At 37.8% G+C, this 18,489-nt stretch overlaps 1 protein-coding gene across 1 annotated transcript; it reads right to left on the minus strand.

The window, feature by feature from the left end:
* Window positions 1–1,830: 1,830 nt before the first annotated feature.
* On the minus strand, window positions 1,831–12,092 carry TMEM41B (transmembrane protein 41B). Its single transcript, XM_086748220.1, has 7 exons — window positions 11,897–12,092; window positions 10,228–10,345; window positions 8,934–9,062; window positions 7,080–7,173; window positions 5,811–5,915; window positions 3,661–3,799; window positions 1,831–2,827 (listed from the first exon to the last, which is right to left on the minus strand). Exons 1-7 carry the CDS (start codon window positions 11,976–11,978, stop codon window positions 2,658–2,660), a joined length of 837 nt encoding a protein of 278 aa, XP_086604346.1. The 5' UTR covers window positions 11,979–12,092; the 3' UTR covers window positions 1,831–2,657.
* Between the last annotated feature and the right edge of the window lie 6,397 nt (window positions 12,093–18,489).

The raw sequence follows: 18,489 nt of genomic DNA on the forward strand, positions 1-18,489 counted from the left end.
GCTCAGTTTAATTTTTAAGCCATCATTAAAAAATACCATTTAATAACTCATCCCTTTTAAACCAGTAAATAAAAAATTAAGCTTACTGGGAAGTTCAGCATGCTTCATTTACTCAAAAATACAATGTTTCATGTTTTATATAATAGCTTTATTATCAAATGGCAAGAGACATTTAGTAATGATGTCATGCAGGTATCACATAAAATTCTAAGAGATAAACAGGTCACCTAACAGCTCAAAATTCCTTGCAACTGAAAAACAAAGCTACATCTTCCCAATTTCCCAGTTTGGTTCATAGTAGCTGCTGATCTCCTGTCAAAATGTTACAGCTCACTCTCAGATCCCTTGCTGGATTCCCTAAAGGAAAGAGTAGTCTAGTACAGTATTCCACAGCACAGTGCTTTTTTTCCTTTTTCACAAGGCCTTCCTTACTCTTCACAACCCTCAGAAGGAGTCTTCGTAGGGCAGGAAACTGCCCGAGGCTGCTGGCAGCTGAAGATAAACACAGAAGGGAAAGTTTAAAAAGAACACTAACATTTTGCAAAGGTAAAGAACTAGATTTTCAACCTTTTTAAGGTCTTAACACAACAGGTTTTTCAGCAACGTAGCCTGATCCCATTTACACAGTGAAATACTCAATGAAAGTGTCAAGTGATAGCATGATTCATATTAAATTGAAACATAGTTCAGCTCCTTCTCCAGTGTTAGGGTTTCACCAAAACATTGGCGTTATACAATGTAGAAGGGATTTTACAACAGCATCTGTTATTGAGCAGAAATTGAGACAAATTTTGAGAAAAGCCACTGGACAATACTAGTAGGTAATTTATTCTGAGAGTTCATCTGCATGAAAAATTAACAATGCAGAAAAGTAGGCAGCAAGTCTCCAGTGACTTCACACTCAATAGTCATGGGAACACTTGTTCACAACAGCGAATTCACACTCAAGTCTACTATGGAATAAATCGCCTTGGGTAGATGACCTCTGAGATTAGAACTGCAGCAATAAAAATAGTCACTGTTCAGTTTTAAATGCAAATAAAGTACACTTTTAGAGTAAATTCTAAATAACAAAACAATTGCTGAAGCTAAATGATCTTACAACAAACTTGCAATCAGAAGTTATATGAATTCATTTATATATCTATGTAAAAAATACCATTTACTGTGCAGCCCAGATTTAAATAAAAGACAAATAGTGTATCAATAATATTTACATGTAATACTGTGATGAAATGAAGAAGTCAATTAACATTACATTACAAAAAGAACAAAACTCTTTAAAGGTACCAGTACCTTTCACACTATCACCTTTGTCGAACTGTTCTCTTACATCTCAATGATCTATCATATGAGGATACAAATGAACTCTTCGAGTATATGCTTATGTGTCAACTCCCATTTCAGCAAGATACTTCAGGGGCACCAACTTAAAGCAAATAAGCAGCACTTGTTTCAGTAGGATAAAACTTAAATGCGCACCCCAGTTCCTTGCTGATCAGGGCCTTATTTTATGGGATTCCACTGACAATACAACAAACTACAACAGTTGTTAAGCATACAAGGGGAGGTATCATATATCTTATCGAGTGAATATATATACTTTTACTTAAAGGTGACTCACAGCTGATTGCCCATTACCATTTACTGACTTAAAAGACAATGGAATCATCCTTTCAATTTCATATATGCTGTGCCTTCTGTTACATGATGCTTTGAACATTATTTGGAATCAGCTCTTTAATAAGAACTGCACCAATTTGTGTACCTAACATTTCTAGCTAATTGAGCTGCAATGGAAAATTTTATACTCTTTAAATATTGTTTGAAAAATCACTTGAGAACTGAGAGTTTTATATAATCATGCAATTACTTTCTTAGATTGGCAAGAAAAATCTATGCAAGTGAATTATTGGCAAAATAATCAAGATTAAAAAATTAAAATTAGAACTTCAAAATCATCAGCTAGCCACAACAAAAATTCTAACCTGCTCTCTCCCTTCCTATATTCTCTCCCAGAATAAAACTTTACAGAGGATGAGAGGTGACACTTTGCCTGTGTTAATCCAGTTAGTAAAGCAGATGTAGGTTCAAGTATTTAAATCCACACAGCACTAATAAATAGAAGTAAACAATCAAGATGAGAATACCATTGTAGTTAAAGTACTGCAAAAAAATCTTTGTTTCTGAATAAGCACTTTTATTATAGTATGCTATTATTTTGTAACTCCAAAAGGAAAAAAAAAAAAATTGTTGATGAGAAATGTTCTCAGACCAGATCACATGCAAGCCTACAGAGAATGTTACAAAATTGGACTGAACAATTAAGGGTTTTTTCCTGCAAGTTTTAGAAAGCATTATCTGTAGTTTATGTCTACATTACAATTTTTGCTCTGCCGATAATCAAAGCAAAATGTTACATCCTGAGGGCTCCACACAAACCCTCCCAATGTAAAACACTGATGGTTTGGTTACAAAACTGTATGCAGTACATTTCTGAACACAGTTCCTTCTATTTTAGGCCATGTATTCATTTAAAGATATCAATTACAAGCCTCCCCTTTGATTGCTTAAGATCCAATAGAAAAGCAAATATACAAATATCAGAAGTGCTGATCCTGAGATGAAGTATGGGAAATTCTGGTTCAGTTTGATCCTTATTCAAACTTTTGTTTCAATTTCTTCTGGAAGACAGCTGGTAGGATGGAGAGGATAGCTAAAATCATGAGAACAAAAACAGAGTTCCAGGAAACAGCTTCCCCTGCTGTTGTAAGTTGGTACAGCGTTGTCCCGGCCTTAATGGCTACAAAAGACGGCGGTGCCACACCTGGAACAGGGAATTAGAAGGGTAGGAGGGCAAAAGAAGAAAAAAAACCTTGTTAAGGAGGAAATAATAAATTACTTATCCAACTTTTAACACAAAAGTTTTCAGACTTTGTGGCCTTATACTTTTTTTTTTTAAGAGAAGTATAAATACAAAAATCAAAGACAAAAAAAACACTTATCAAAATAATTGATTTTATGTCATTTTTAACACCAACTTAAACACAGAATGCTAAGAAAATCTCAGCTCTTTAGATTCTGCAGATTTCAAGTTGTCTTTGTGTCAAGTTCACAAAGGAAAAGTATGAATTTTTTCCTAACCAGATTAAAAAGTACTTGCAAGAACATGCTGATTACAAAACTAGTGTTTAGCACTACCTTAGTTACATTATGAATTGACTCTTAGGAAGATATATTATGATGAACAAAATGGAGTGGGAAGGGGAGAAACAATCCTTCAGATCAAAGTCACATATCCTCACACAATTATTCTGAGCTCAAAATAGGAGCTTATAGAAGTTCACGTAAGGATTAAGAGTCATGGAGTGGAACAAAAAGTTACTAATAAAGTGTTCATATAATGTATGTTTCCTTAAGCAAGTAATTAAGCCTGAATTCATTACCTCTCATCCAGGACATCAGAATAGTCCTGCCTACTAAGATCGTTCGAAGCTATAAGCCCCATGCAATTGAAAAGGACATAAACAATGTTCTTGTGTAATCTTTCAGCTGTCCAGTAGGCGGTGATCTCTGCTGAACAACGCATACGGACAGAAGCAAATAACACTCCCTGTTCTGGCAACCCCCAAATTGCAGTACACTAGCCATAATTCTTACCTAGAAAAGTGCCAATGAAAAATACTTTCAATGGCACATTAATTACAGGAGATGTTATATTGATAAACCAATTGGGAAGAAAAGGTGTTATTCTCAAAAATACTATGTAGTTAATGAGGTGTTCTCTGTGTCGTTCAACCTGCCAAAACAAAAACAAATTCAGTAAAAAAAAAAAACCTTGCCTTGAAAATACGCTGTGATTTTACTACTAGAAATTTGTTAGGGGTTTTTTTTTGTGTATCTTTTGTAGAAATATACAAGTTGCAAACATAAATATCAGTTAAACGAGTGACACAAGGAAGAGTGATCAGTGCTGTTAGATAGTACTGAAGTTAGTCTGGAAGTATCAGTCTGTGGTAGAGCACGGTGATGATGTGTCTGAATCCCCCAACTTAAACAGCAAACAAGTAATTCAGCGCAGCAGCAGGCCTAACCCTAACTTTAGCACAGCAACCTCTGCCTGTCTAACTGTAGCCAAATCAACATGGCCAGCTTGTCATCCTACTCCAAAAGTTTTTGCAGGAACTAGCAATGAAGTTTGTTCCTCAACTCATTCTGTCATAACCCATTATCAAACTTGAAACCCAGCTGTATTCCTCATTTGGAAACTTATCTAGCTCACGGGTCTGAAGTTCATCAAGGGGCTGCTGCCATCACAGTTGCAAAACCTATCTACTCATATGTTAGAATGCTTAGCCTAGCATTAACATTTACCCAAGAGCAACCATAATAGACCAAACTTTATTTACTTAATTATATTCTCAAGTATAGCCCAGCTCCTTACACTAGTACTACATGAAAGCCTCTTCTCCTTCCTGCCTGGCTTTAGCACATCAGCCCTTTCAAACAAGAACTATAACATCAAACCAAGTTATAAGGATAGCAAAGCATCCAGCATTTCTGGCCTATCCTGGCAGACCTAAGGACAAGCCTAAGCCTAAACATTGTCATCTGGCCCCAACAGTTGAAATCAAAACCAGTCTGACTGCAATTCCATCTGAAATCTCATGTAGCAACTCACCTCAGCCACACCTGTATTTTTCCCCCAACTGCAACACTAAAGTCAGTAGCCCTGCTATTTTTCAGTAATACTGTGTGTGGTTTTTTTAATCTTAATGAAGGACAAATATTTAAACACTGATTAATCCTGCATATAAAATGTCTTAGCCATCAAAATGCAAGCATGGTACAATCCAATTAACCTGGAAACAGCAAGATATGAACTGCACATGTAATTACATAATTTTAAATCACATATCCAGTTCTACTAATGGAAAGAGTAACCATTTGCTACTCAGTGAATAGCCTCAAGATTATACTGCAATATTAAGATTTACTTGGGTCAAGAGTCAAAATACTACTATGTTATTAAATAAGGTCAATTGTGCCAGACACAGCTCTACATCTTACCTAATGAGGAACAAGTTTAAAATACTTCTACGTGATTAAAAAATCTTGAACAGAGTATAGTACTAAGTTGTGCTTCCTACTTGCCAAAAAAAACCCAAACAAACAAACAAAAAAAAAAAAAAAAAAAAACCCCAACAAACTAAACAAACTCGTTTGAATATGTTGCAGAGTTACAAAGCAAGAGATAAGGGGTCAAATACTAATCATATTGTACTGCAAAATCTTTAACTTCATCTGACAATTAATACTTGCTGAAACTAATGTTACTAGATACTGTTAAGAGAAAGTTTCTAAATGCTCCAACCACAGTAACATCTTCAAATTAAGGTTTTGTAATCAGAGAGATACAGCTACATGTTTTCTTCCCCTATAAAAACCAAACCAAAACAAACAAACAAACAAAAACACAAAAAAAACCCCACAAACCCAGCTTTCATCAGTTCTGATGCTTAGAGAGTTATTACTATAACGTCAATAGGAAACCTCTCCAGTTTCAGTTTAGCTAAACCAGGGGGCTTATCAGTTTCAAACTCTTCCTAGGTAAAAACAACGTCCCTCATAGGAAATACCATAAAATCAGGACCCACTGTTTAAAAACTCAGAGAACGTAACTATACAGCATCAGAAAGGAGTCAGAATCCTTTCTTTGTAACTAGATACATGAGCACAGGACCCTCTAGTTTTCCATGCTGTTCCGCTATACATTTTCTATCAAATTTCAGCACCTCTAGAAACTTTACCTGTTCTGACCATTTTACTGCTTTTTCTGTTAAGTATCTGTATACAACAGGACGTCCCACTAGGTATGAAAGCATATAGCAGAATGAAGCTCCGAGTCCTGAGCACTGGGGAAAGGGAAAAAAAGAACAAAAAAAAAACAGGAAAAGAAAAAAAGAAGAATACATGAGCAGAACAGAAACTCTAATTAATCTTAGTTTCATAGCCCCGTTAACTACACTGGCTGGATAGACCCTGCTTCTATGCAGCTTTCCATTGAGGCTGAAGGGCTCTCCTTCAGCAGTAAGTACACACACCCTAAGAATGTTACTGACCCAAGACAGTTCCTTTATTTCCAATGCATTTAGGCCAATCTTAACATTCAAAGTAGACAATGTTGACTACTTAGCAGTTAATATTGAGTGCTTCTGCAGTTTTAAGATTTCAAGCAGCGAAAGCTTTGCAAATAAGGGGCATAATGGCATTAAAGAGATTCCAACTTGAAAATTCATCAACTTGATCCTCCATACCTACTCTCTCTCATTCTTATGTCCTAAGGCTCATTGTGACTGCATCTTTTGTACGACATTTTTTGAAGCTCGTCAGTAACATACATTTCATATTTTAAATTAAGCTTCTCAGGTATTTAAGCCATTTAAAACCTGATGTGTTTTGCAGTGCAATAATAAAAATGCAGTAATCTTGTTCTGAAATTACAATCAGGTTCTGGTAGATGCTAGAAAAATTTAAATGTAAAGGAAACTCTGGCTAATTCACACTCAGATGCCTCCATCATTAAGAAAACAATTGAGGAAACAAGTCTTTTAGATCATCACCCAATGCTACAGTGAATTTTGCAGGTAATGCCATTCTCAAAACTGAGCTGAATAAGAACTCATTTGTTCCTCAGAAACTAAAGTAAACCCCTATATTTTGCTCAAACTCTCAATTTCAAACAGGAAGCTGTTCGGATGCTTGGCTGTATTCAAAAAAGATAGAAATATATGCCCTCACAAACTCTAACATATCCTGTTTAACAGGACGTTATTTACCTGTTGACCATGGCTGTAAGAACACTGCACCGCCCCTTTAGATCAGGGCAACTCCCTGCAAAGATTCAGTTCTGAAGGAACACTCTGCATCAGCAATTTGCTTTTCTTACAGGTTAATTTTGTTATTTTCAAAACAATGGGAGAGCAACAAAGGGTACAATCAAATCTGTATTTCCAGTTCAGCTTAATTGAGTGTACTTTACTTTAACAAAGACCTCATAAACTATTTTTCATACTTACCAGACAAACAAGAAATAAGGCCAGTGGAAAGGGATAAAGAAATCCTGACAGGATACTGAGAAATATAGACCCAGGAATAGCAAACGTTTGCAAGCTGGATGCATCTTAGTTAAGAAGAAAAAAACAAAAGTAAAAAGCTACCCAATTCTTAATTTTATAAGCAGTCAGGATACATATTTCAATTTGAAAAAGCATAAATGTAAACAGATTTTTAATTTAGAATATGTTTGCAGAGAAGCACAAGAAGCCCAAGCACAAAGAAACAACGGGTACGTTCATCATTACACTACAAAAATAAGTCACTAAATAATAAAAGCTGTACTACATTTTTCTCTTTATCTGTGCTACAGTTGACACTGGGGATTTATGTGACATTACAGGAAACATATACTTCTGATTTTACATTGTTCACTAGAGATAACGCAGATTTCAGATATTCTCTCTGAAAAGTTCACAGAACTGTCCAAGCCCATAACTACTCTGAGTTTCATGGAAGACTAACACATATGAAGGCAACTACTACTTCCTTACAAATAGGCATGGTGCAAACACTAGATAACTAGGATACATGGTCACTGATTTCAGTCAGAATTTTTCAAAAACGCAAAAATTAAGTCTTTGCAGCATAAGCTAGCAGGATGTTGAGCTTAAGGCTTGCTAGGCATACTTGCGACTATGATACATTGCCCACTTCAGATTGAAGTCTTACATAGAAAAAAAAAAAAAAAAGAAAAAAAAAAAAACCACACAAAAAAACCCCTCCACACTATTTTATCTGAATTGAATTGACTGAAATATCAAAAAGCCAAATAAGTCCATTACAACCAGTACAGCTTTTTCTAAGCAAGTGTCAAGGTTCTCCAATAACTCTAACATGCTTGTAACTGGTAACAGTGTACTGCTGAGACAGTACATGTCATCAACTGCTACAGTAGTTCAATGAACAGCCAATTCTGTTCTACTTCTTGTTAATATATAAACTCACATTTTAATTTTCTTCATAAGTCTATAATTTGTGAAGTACACTTAAAAAGCACGAGCTAGAGAATTGGTAATAGCACATTCAGCACTGATTTTTCCCTGCGTTACGAAAGCCTCCTGCATTAAACTATGAAACAGACAACTTCTACAGTTTTAAAAAGATATTAACCTTTAGTTAAGTGTTCCAGTTAAGAGTGTGTTTAATGATTAAGTAATATATTCAGCACTCACGAAAAAGAAGTTAAGACAGAACACAGGTAGTCTTTGTGTCTCCCTAGGCAGAAAGTATTTCAGAAATTTAGATCTCTAAAAAGAAATGGGGATTTGTTTTATGAATATGGGCACTGCAGAGATGAAAGAAGGCTCAAAACACTTTCCTTCAGAAATACTGTAAAATATTCTGTAAGCTACCCTTACATGGCACTTTTTAATGTCTCAAGGAAAAGCAGAGCAGTAGTCTCAGCTTTCCTTTAGAATCAACAGTAATTTTTAACTGGCAATTCAGTTTGCAATTTAAAAAGTTAGCATAACACCAAAATGAGACCAAGTCTAATATCAAAGCTAAAAATATTGTCCATAAAAGATGCAGTGAAGGTGAAGCTGTATGCAAAATCCCAACAGCATTTACTACTATACATGCATCAATTTCCTTTTACACAATCCTTTCTTACAGTCCAGAAAGCATACTGAAACAAATAAGAAATGTTTTTAAGTTCAAAGATTTTGGAATATTTATGTCTATATTTATAAACATATCTAGGTATGTCAGTCTTCCTCACCCATGATCAAGAATTTATAAGTTTGTATTTTTCATTTCTTTTTCAGAGAAATATGACTACATCAAAATTGTCCTTTATATCAGAAAAAGGATACAAAACATATGTGGCAAAATATGCCACTAACACTTGAACATAAAATGTGTCCTTATATTTGGACAGGACTTTTCCCAAGGCCTTTGCATCATCCATATCTCTAGGAACCTTTATACATTCTCTTTCTTCTCTGCAGGGAACAAAAAAAAAAAAAAAAAAAAAAAAAAAAAAAAAAAAAAAGCAGGAATGGTGATAAATATAATCAAACAGTACAGTAAAATTACTTATTGACTATATAGATAACTAGATACACCACATCACTAAACTACAATCTCTGTAAACAAACCACATGATTATTGTTGCGATAATGTTCTCAGATGAACACTTAAAATTTACAATGTGTCTTCTATTAGAAAATCCTCAATTTCAGATATTCACAAACCTTTCTTTTTTATTCATTACAATAATCTGCTTTATTTCTAGGATTTTTTTTCTTACCAACTACTGATCAAAAAGAAATAATTACTCAAACTAAACCTTGGCAACTGAACAGTGGTCAACATTCCAGCCAAAACCAACCATAACTGCCTTACCGCTAGGTTTGTTACATTTGAAGTGCAGCAAGAGCAGCTTTACCTCACAAACAAGCCAAGCTTTAAGAGCAAAATCTCATGTCACACCTTAATCTGGTGCAACCCTGGGCAGCACAGTTGAGTGTCCTCTCTTCCTCTGTACCAGACTTAGTGATTGGATTGTTGCAAATTGAACTTGTTGAGCAAGTTAATCAGACAGAAAATTAACTACTAAAAGAAAAAAAGAAAATTGTCAGCAAGCAGGCTTCCATCTTGTCAAACTATCTACCTTCCCAACATGAGTACTAGATGCAATAAAAAAGAGAAAAAGAGAACACGAAGCTTAGATATTAAGGAAGAAGGATGTCCCCTTTTGTTGACAGCCTCCAGTTACACTGATGCAAAAGGAATTTTTAAATAAATCTAGCCTTAACCAAGTAAATTTTGGCTCTCGACTGAAGAAGGTTAAGAACATCATGAGTTACCGTTGCTAATGTGACAGAGGGTAACTTTTCAAAACACGGTATTTCAACTGTGCAATAGAAACCCTAGGTCAAGTACAACTCTTTACACAGATCCTACCACTTAGTATTTCAATAACAAGCTTTGCATCCTGAGATTCCAGGTTCTAAACACAAATTACCTTTTTTTTAAAAAAAAAAAAAAAGTTTATGTCTATAACTAACTCATGTGAGTTTAAAAATCACTTAACTCCATGTAGGTTCCTCTACAATTCAATACTGAATGAAAAGCAAATAAATTAATTTTTCCTGACATACTCACTCACTAAGTTGTGGGAAATTTTTATATACCAGGAACATAAGGAAAGCGGCTGACAAGAAGACAGACACTAAAATAAGAAGCGATGTCCGAGCGGATCCGCCTTCTGTCTGAGCTTTCCCTGAAATAAAAAAAAAAAAAAAATAAAAATAAAAAAAACAGTGTTAAAAAAGACAAACCAAAACAGTAACAACAACGAAAAATTCCTCATATCTTACAACAGATTTCAAACTTATACTTTAAGGAAGCATTAAGGTAAACTGTGGACGTTATCTTCCCACCAGTGCTTTCAATGACATATACAACACATTGCTCACCTTCCCTGAAAGCTTTCAAACAAATATGAAGTTCTTACACTGCAAACACCCCAAATTTCAACTTCTATGATCTATAATAATTTAAGCCTCAATTAAAAAAATAAATTTGAAATAGAAAAATAGAACAAAACAAAGTAAGTCATAAATATTTTCCCAATTTTGCCACAAATCTTCTGCCAGTCTAGTTAACTAGAAATTTAACTTGAAATTAAATCTTCAGTATGTACAATGCAACTTTGAAACATGCTCATTAATAGATGATTTTTTTTTTCCCTCTTAAGAAAGAAGACCAGGCATAACTACTAGCCAGTTAGGTGAGATGCCCATCAGGAGAAAACATGCGTAAACACACACACACTCCCACGAGCCTGGGATATAAAAGATTACAGTTCTCAGACTTGAGAACTACACATATTTTACACTAATCTAAAAAGACTTCTCTTTGATATTTTTATATAAGTTTTTATTAGCCTTTAAATTCTTGTGTAAAGGAAGTAATGGAGTACAATAAGTGACACAATTACATTTTAGGCCTCTTTAAGATTTTTACCAATATGACCATATATATGCCATATACTGATTAACAGAAATACAGCTATACACGCAAAAAAAATTAAACAGAGAAATAAACTAAGAACCCTCTCTATCCACACTAGGGTGTGTATGTGTGCACATGTTAAAATATTCTCTCTCCTCAGATACTGCTAGGCTAGCACAACTTTGCAGTGACTGTCAGTCTTGGTCACCTGAAGAACACAAAATATGCCAAGGCAGTATTTTCATTCGTAGATGCGGGTCACATGACTACAATACCAACATGCAACATTCAAGCAGGTTGCATTACCACCTCACTGTTGTGAAACACATCTAAAGGATGACAAAACCCACGGATGAAACAGAACCAGCTGCACGAGCTGGCAATTTTATTTGCTTCAATGTTTTTTTCGCTTTGAGGTCAGCATGATCCCACACGTGCATTAAGGCCGAAGGGGCAGAAGGCAGCAGCCATGTAGCAGTTACAAGCATGACTACCTCACCTGTGGTTATTTTAATAACATCGTCTCCAGAACGAAAAAATAAAAATAATAAAAAACAACTTAGAGAACGAAAAAGGAAAATACCTGCCACTTTTTTGTACTACATAGACGAACTCACGCGTGTTTCCCCACTAGCGAGGGGGCGGGCTGCTGCCCATTTCGGCCCCCAGCCCTGCGGCGGGTAGCGGCTGACAGGCCCCGCGAGGGGAGCCCGCCTCACCGTCCCTATATCGGATCCCCCTGAGGCGGCCATACTGTCCTCGCGCGAGCGGTTGACGGGACACGGTCGCGCGCTCCCACCGTCCCAACCCCCGGCACCTTCTAGAAGCTGCCGCTGGTGTCTGGTGGTCTCCGCCGCCACTTGGCAAGGCCCGCGCTCCGCCGCCCTCCGCTGCGCCATGCCTCTGCCCTACCCTAGGGGCCCGCAGGCCAGGGAATAAGGCCCAGGACAGGCCTCACCGGCACCGAAAGCCGTGGGAAAGAGCCGTGACCCCCCGGCCGCGCCTCCTCACCCCACCGGCTCGCTGTCGCGCTTCCGCCCCCGTCGCCGCCACAGCGCATGCGCTGCCTCGGTGTGTCGGTTTTCTGAGGCGCATTACGGTCCTGCGCTTCTGCGCCATGATATACGGGAGCACATGTGGGGCTTTACGTCGTTAAATGTTGCCGTGGGTTAGTGACGGTACTTACGGTAAGGTCTGCTTTGTGGGAACGTCAGTATTGGTATATACGGTAATCGGTCGTTTGCTCCGTAGGTGTAGATATGGTGCGGGGTGACTCCTCAGCGCGACAGGGTGGCGGTGGTCTAGCCAAGTTTTCTCAGCCCCGACTGGAAGTGAAGGCCGATCGTGCCTGCAGGAAGCAGCATAAAGCGCCTCTGCAGGCTTATTTTACCTCGTTAACAGCGTGAGGTGTGGGAGTGGCTTTACACCTGTTAGCGGGGGTGGAGCTTCCCTCAGAGGGAGAGCAGCGGGAGCCTCGCGGCGGGCGGTTGGGATGGTTGGGCCTCGCACGCGCCTCGCCGTGGCGGCAGCTCTGGTGGTGGCCGGGTGGCTTTGGGGTGGGGCAGTGCTCACCGGGGCAGGGGAGCTGTAGTGGGCTTTGAGGAAAAGAGCAAACCTTGTTAGGTTTTTAGGTTTTTCGAGCTGTTTTGTTCCTCTCTTTCGAGAAGAAAGCTTCAGCGTGCTGTTTCAATAAGCCGGATTGCTCTTTCCCAGGAAGAAAGAAAACTCTAGCCGTCTCAGGAATTTCTTAATGTCTCTTCCTGTCAGTGAGAAAGTCTGAAATCCCTCAGAAAAGCTAGGGCGTCATATCCCAGTGTTCACAGATTCCTTGGCATTCAAGTCGAATCTGACCTCAAAATGCCTATTCCCTCATGCAGTCTTTTGGCAACAGGACATATCTTAACCTTTCAACTCTCCCCAGCAGTGAGAAGTGTTACAGTAAGTGTTCTCCAGGGACAACACTCTGAACTCTGACAACATGCATTGCTTAAGCTTCTGAGCAGGCTTGTTGGCTGAGGGAGATGGTGTGTCACCCTCTCTCCTCTTTTCCAGCTGTATCTACTTCTGAATGTCTAGCCTTTCGTCAGGGCCTTTTCTAGAAAGGAAGCTCCCATGAGAGAGCTGGACAACATTGTAACTTCAGCCTCATTTATCTGAATGCTCTGGCTGCAACTAACTTTATACCATGACTAAACATATCTTTTAAAATTGCGTGTACAGAGTATAACATATAAGTAATTTTATAGCAGTAGAATTTTTCAGATTTTATTTCCTGAGATCATCATATCATAAAGCAATGAGGAAGATGCAGTTCCACACACAGCAGATGTCTTAAAAGCGTTGCTTTATTGCTACACTGTACAAAACTCACTTATGTTACAGTGTAAGTGTCTACAGGAAGTTGATGATTCATTTAAGATATAAATAGTGTAATATACTATTACACAAGTGCAGTCTGCCAAATCCAGTGGGAGGATATAATCCAAACTATAAATTGTGATCAGATTCCAAATAAAGCTTAAACTCATTAGTAGATTCCACAGGAAGCTTTAATTTATTCAGAATTTCTTATGTTTAGAATCAAATTATTTAAAATAATTTCATTAACTCAGGTAATGCACTATTTTTGTATTTTTAATTGATATTTCAGAAATGCTACTGCCCTGAGGAGCCAGTCAGGTCTGTGAACTTGTTGCTCCGGGCATTGGTGCCAGATGACAGAATCCTTTGTTTTTTTCAAATGCTTTCACTAGAAAATTGTACATACTAGCAAGATGGGAATTGCTGAAACTGTAGCAGATAGCTTTTTTTTTTTTTTTTTTCCCCCCATTGTAGACAGATGCACATCATGTTTGTCATCTCTTTTTGACTATCCCATTGCTTCTGGTACCCCAGGTAAAATGATTCAAGCACTGGGACTTCTTTCTTGTCTGGATAACGTCTGACAAAACATTAAATAGATACTAAACTGAAAAATATTGGAAGTAAAATTGTAAATCTGATTGTTAAGTTTTGCCTGAAAAAAAAGGAGAAAAAGCACATACTGAAAGATGTAAATAAAATGTGTACCACAATTTAAAAACTGTTGTGCTGGTTTTGGCTGGGGTAGAGTTAATTTTCTTCTGCAAAAAGCAGCCACTAACAAGCACTAGACTCTGTACGGCAAACAGCCCCATGGCAAGCGCAGGAGCCTGCCAAGTAATAGCTAAACAGCAATAACAGCTATAAATTCAATCATCTAGCACATTCCAATCAAACGTGTCATTATCTTAAACTCTTCAAGCCCCACATTGGGCACCAAAAAGGACTGTCATGGTTTAACCCTAGTCAGTAACTGAGCTCCACACAGCCACTTGCTCACTCTTCCCCAAGGGGAATGGAGGAGAGAATCAGAAGGGTAAAAGTGAAAAAAATGCATGGGTTGAGATAAAAACAATTAAACAATATGTAAAGCAAAAGCTGCATGCACAAGCAAAGCAAAACAATAAATTCATTCACTACTTCCCATTGGCAGGCAGGTGTTCAGCCATCTCCAGGAAAGCAGGGCTCCATCACATATAACAGTTACCTGGGAAGACAAATGCCCTCACTCCGAACATATCCCCATTCCTCCTTCTTCCCCCAGCTTTATAGGTGGAGCATGATGTCATATGGTATGGAAGATCCCTCCCCTCCCAGCTTCTTGTGTATCCCAGCTTACTTGCTTGTGGGGTAGTGTGAGAGGCAGAAAAGGCCTTAACTCTGCGTAAGCACTGCTCAGCAGTAACAAAATCACCCCTGTATTATCAACACTTTTCAGCACAAATCCAAAACATAGCTCCACTATGAAGAAAATTAACTCTATCCCAGCCATAACCAGCACAGCTGTAGACTCTAGATGCTGCAAGGTCTGTCTCTTATTTTGGTCTAGTAGTTTATATGGTGAGGCATGTTTGTTGTTCAGTAATCACTCAGCGCCAAGGAGTCAGGCAGAGCCTGCTTCAGTGGATATCTGACTGCTAATTCACCTGCTTTGTATTGTGTAGCCCCTCCATGTGACCCAAGTGCAGGTAACCTGACAACACAGGGTAAGGGTAACATCTGACTCTTGCTAAATTCTCTACAAGTTCTCACTGTCCAAGACACCACTGTAAGACATACAACAAACTATTACAGCAATACAAATTTGCTTCATGTTTCTCCTTCTATTTAGTACAAGCACATGGCCTGCACATGGTTCCCAGGATGCTGATTCTGCAGTAAGCTCCCAGGGTTCGTATATGTCTTATTAAAAATAGAGAAGATAATCAGCTCAGTGTTATGGAGCTCCAGCTTTCTGAATTGCTTCCAGAGTGAAATTTAAGGATTCATTAACTATCTCACTTTGAAGTTGAAATATACTGCATAAGTGGCATGTTTGACTACATTATCAAAAGACTTTTAGACTGTTTTCTGCTGTCCTTGGTTCCCCTCAGAGGGGAGGATACTGCTGTTGTGAATGTGTTGGCTATTTTACTAAATTCTGAAACTGTCAGTGGTGTTTAGTATCTGCTGACAATTGAAATAGTCACCTCCAAAGATGTCCACACCTAACAAATATCTGCAGAACCTCTGCATTCACTCAGGAGAAAAAAAGGGACATGTCTGGGGAATGTTCCTTAGGACTCACTCTGTAAATAAGATAACTCAGAATCTCTGTTTAAAACATTACATTAGATTCATTTACTGGAAATAAATAAAAGAATGAAAAATACCACCTTAAGCCACATCCCTTGTATGTTCAGAAGAGAGTTTTGGTAACTGGAGCTCTGTGAGTGATCAAGGAAACTTTTGACATATGGTTGAGATCAGCACTGCCTGAAACAGTTTCACTCCACAGCATACTGTGAACGATAGCTGTAGACTGAAAATAGATTTACTTTCTTCATGTATAAAGTATCCCCTATACATAATGTACAACTTCATAAACAACATAAAATCTCCTTTGTCTTTGGAGCTTCTTTATAAGCCCCTCCTGACATGGAAAATATGCTGCACAATACTTTGCTCAGCAGAGAATGATAGAAGTGCTCTGATCTTCAGCTGGAGTTTGCTCAGTGGCCCAGTGCAAGTAGCACGCTGTACTTAGAGGCTATAGACTGAATGAGGCAAGTACCCACAAGCTTTATATGAATTGGTTTTTGGAAAATATACCTTAAATTCTTTCAAATTATATATGAACTAAAAGGAAAAATGCTTTTTTGACCTTCTGGAAAGAAAAAAAAATATTGACAATTACTAGAGCGGCAGCTAAGTGGTCACCTATATGAAGTCACTTCCTTCTGAAGGTGGTTAGATGGAATATTTTATTTTTATCAAATTGAAAGAGCTGTCTTCCCACAGCACAAAACCTTATATTTGCTTCTTTTTTAAATCATGCCTAGATGGACTGATAGAGCACGTGTCGCATGGCTGAGTCATTGACACTGCTGATGCTTCATAGACTGTCATCCTAATTGTCAGCAAGAGGAAGGAGGAAGAGAGACTGAGAGTAATCCTATGCCTGAGAGCTTCCAGCTGAAAATTATCAAACACAGGAACATTAATCATTAAATAAATCATAGGTATAATTTCTTGAGGAGGAGAAGTGCAGATTTAGAACCCCTTTCTCCTGCTTTCCCTTACTATTCTCGTCTTTCTGACCACCACAAAGAAGACTGCATTGTTTTAACAATTTTTATTATGTATAAATATGGCAAGAACTTACTCTATTCCAACTAACAGTTTAAACTTTAGAATAAAACAGCTGATTTTGCTTTACATAGAATGTGGATCTACTTTCCTGGCATCTCAGAGAGGCAGTACCTTGCAAAAAGAAGTTGTAACAACCTGAAAGGCAGGTGACACCAGAGCTCATCTCCCTGCCTCACCATTCCCAGGAAAGTGATGGAGGGCCCAGCTGTAACATTGAGCTGGACAACCTGCCAGGTTCAGTGTGCCTGCTATTGCCCATGCCCCCTCGTGGGCCATCACAGAGCCTGAACACTGTTCCAGCGGAAACATGTGCAGAAATGGCATGATTGGTCACATCATTCCTTATGTTTCTCAAAAATGACTTTTCATGAGTGCTTTTTTTCCTCATTCTTCCTCCCTGGCCTGGTTAGGATTGGAGTGAACAAAGCCTGAAGTTTATGAGCATTCAGTATATTGTCTCTGGTTGGTTTTAAGTCTGTCATGGCTCAGTGATGGTGCTGAGTTTTCTCTCAGCATGGGTGCTGGGTGTGGGATACAGAGGTAACAGTGACTTGCCAAACAGTACAACAGTAATCCCAATTAAAGAGAAAGTACATTGCTTGAACCAGTTCAGAAAGGAGGTTAGCCAGAGGCCTTGCTCTTGGAGCGCAGATGTGGAAAGAAGCTGATGAAGAAGAGTCTGATCCAGTCATTCTCAGGTAACTACAAGACGTCTGTAGTATAGCAGTATATACATGCAATACTCAGGAGTCTGCTGAAGGAATATTGCCTTTTCAAAAGTTTTGAACAAAATTATACGAGCAGATCCATTTTTAATCAACAAAGGAATTTGTATTCTGTGGCAGATGCATTTTTTTTTTATTCCACTATTGCCTTAAAAAAAGATTTGCAGTCCTATGAAACCTGTATCTGTGGTGTAAGCATTAACCAATGGAGTTACACCATTGTAATTTTCCAAGTTGTGCAGATGTTCTTGTAATATTAGAGAAAGATCTTTCCTCAGCTTCTTTTATATCACTTGGGAAGGAAATCAACACAAACAAAATCAAATACCCAACTACACTGATGTAACTGGTAAACTAAGTCGAAGTACACATGGCCTTAGTGATTTTTTACCTTTTTTTACCAAGTTCAACTAATTTGTTTAAAGATTCTATCAGTATGTTGTATGGACATTGTTCCAAGAAGTTGGCATTAATGTAATTAAAGCACATCTAAATTAATTTAGCTATATGGATGCAATATTCATATATAAACAAGCTTTAACAGAGAATTTTTTAAAGAGTCCACTTTTCCTCAGTTCTCCTAAGTACGGTTTTGGTGGAGTACAATTAAATATGCTTGACTACTGTGTAAACTAAGCAATACCTGTCAGAAGTTAAACCTCTAACATTTAATTTATTGTAATTCTATCCAAATTCTAATTTAAACCAAGTAAACCCATTTCCTTTCAAAGGAATGGGGTTTGTGTGTTTTGTTGAGCTCATACTTTCATGAGTTATGATAAAGAGTTTGAGGATGTAACTGGTGAATAAGCATCTGCACCAACAAGGGAGATAAATAGAAATAAACACATATTTGTAGCTGGATAGCTCTATTTGTATGGATGAAGGATTAGAAATATCTTGGAGCCAGGAGAGTTAATGAAAGCTTTTATTTACAAAAGTCAGTGCTCAAGGACAGAAACTGAAAAATAAA

The sequence above is a fragment of the Chlamydotis macqueenii genome, chromosome 5 (genome assembly GCF_036417535.1).
Source record: "Chlamydotis macqueenii isolate bChlMac1 chromosome 5, bChlMac1.mat, whole genome shotgun sequence".
NCBI lineage: Eukaryota > Metazoa > Chordata > Aves > Otidiformes > Otididae > Chlamydotis > Chlamydotis macqueenii.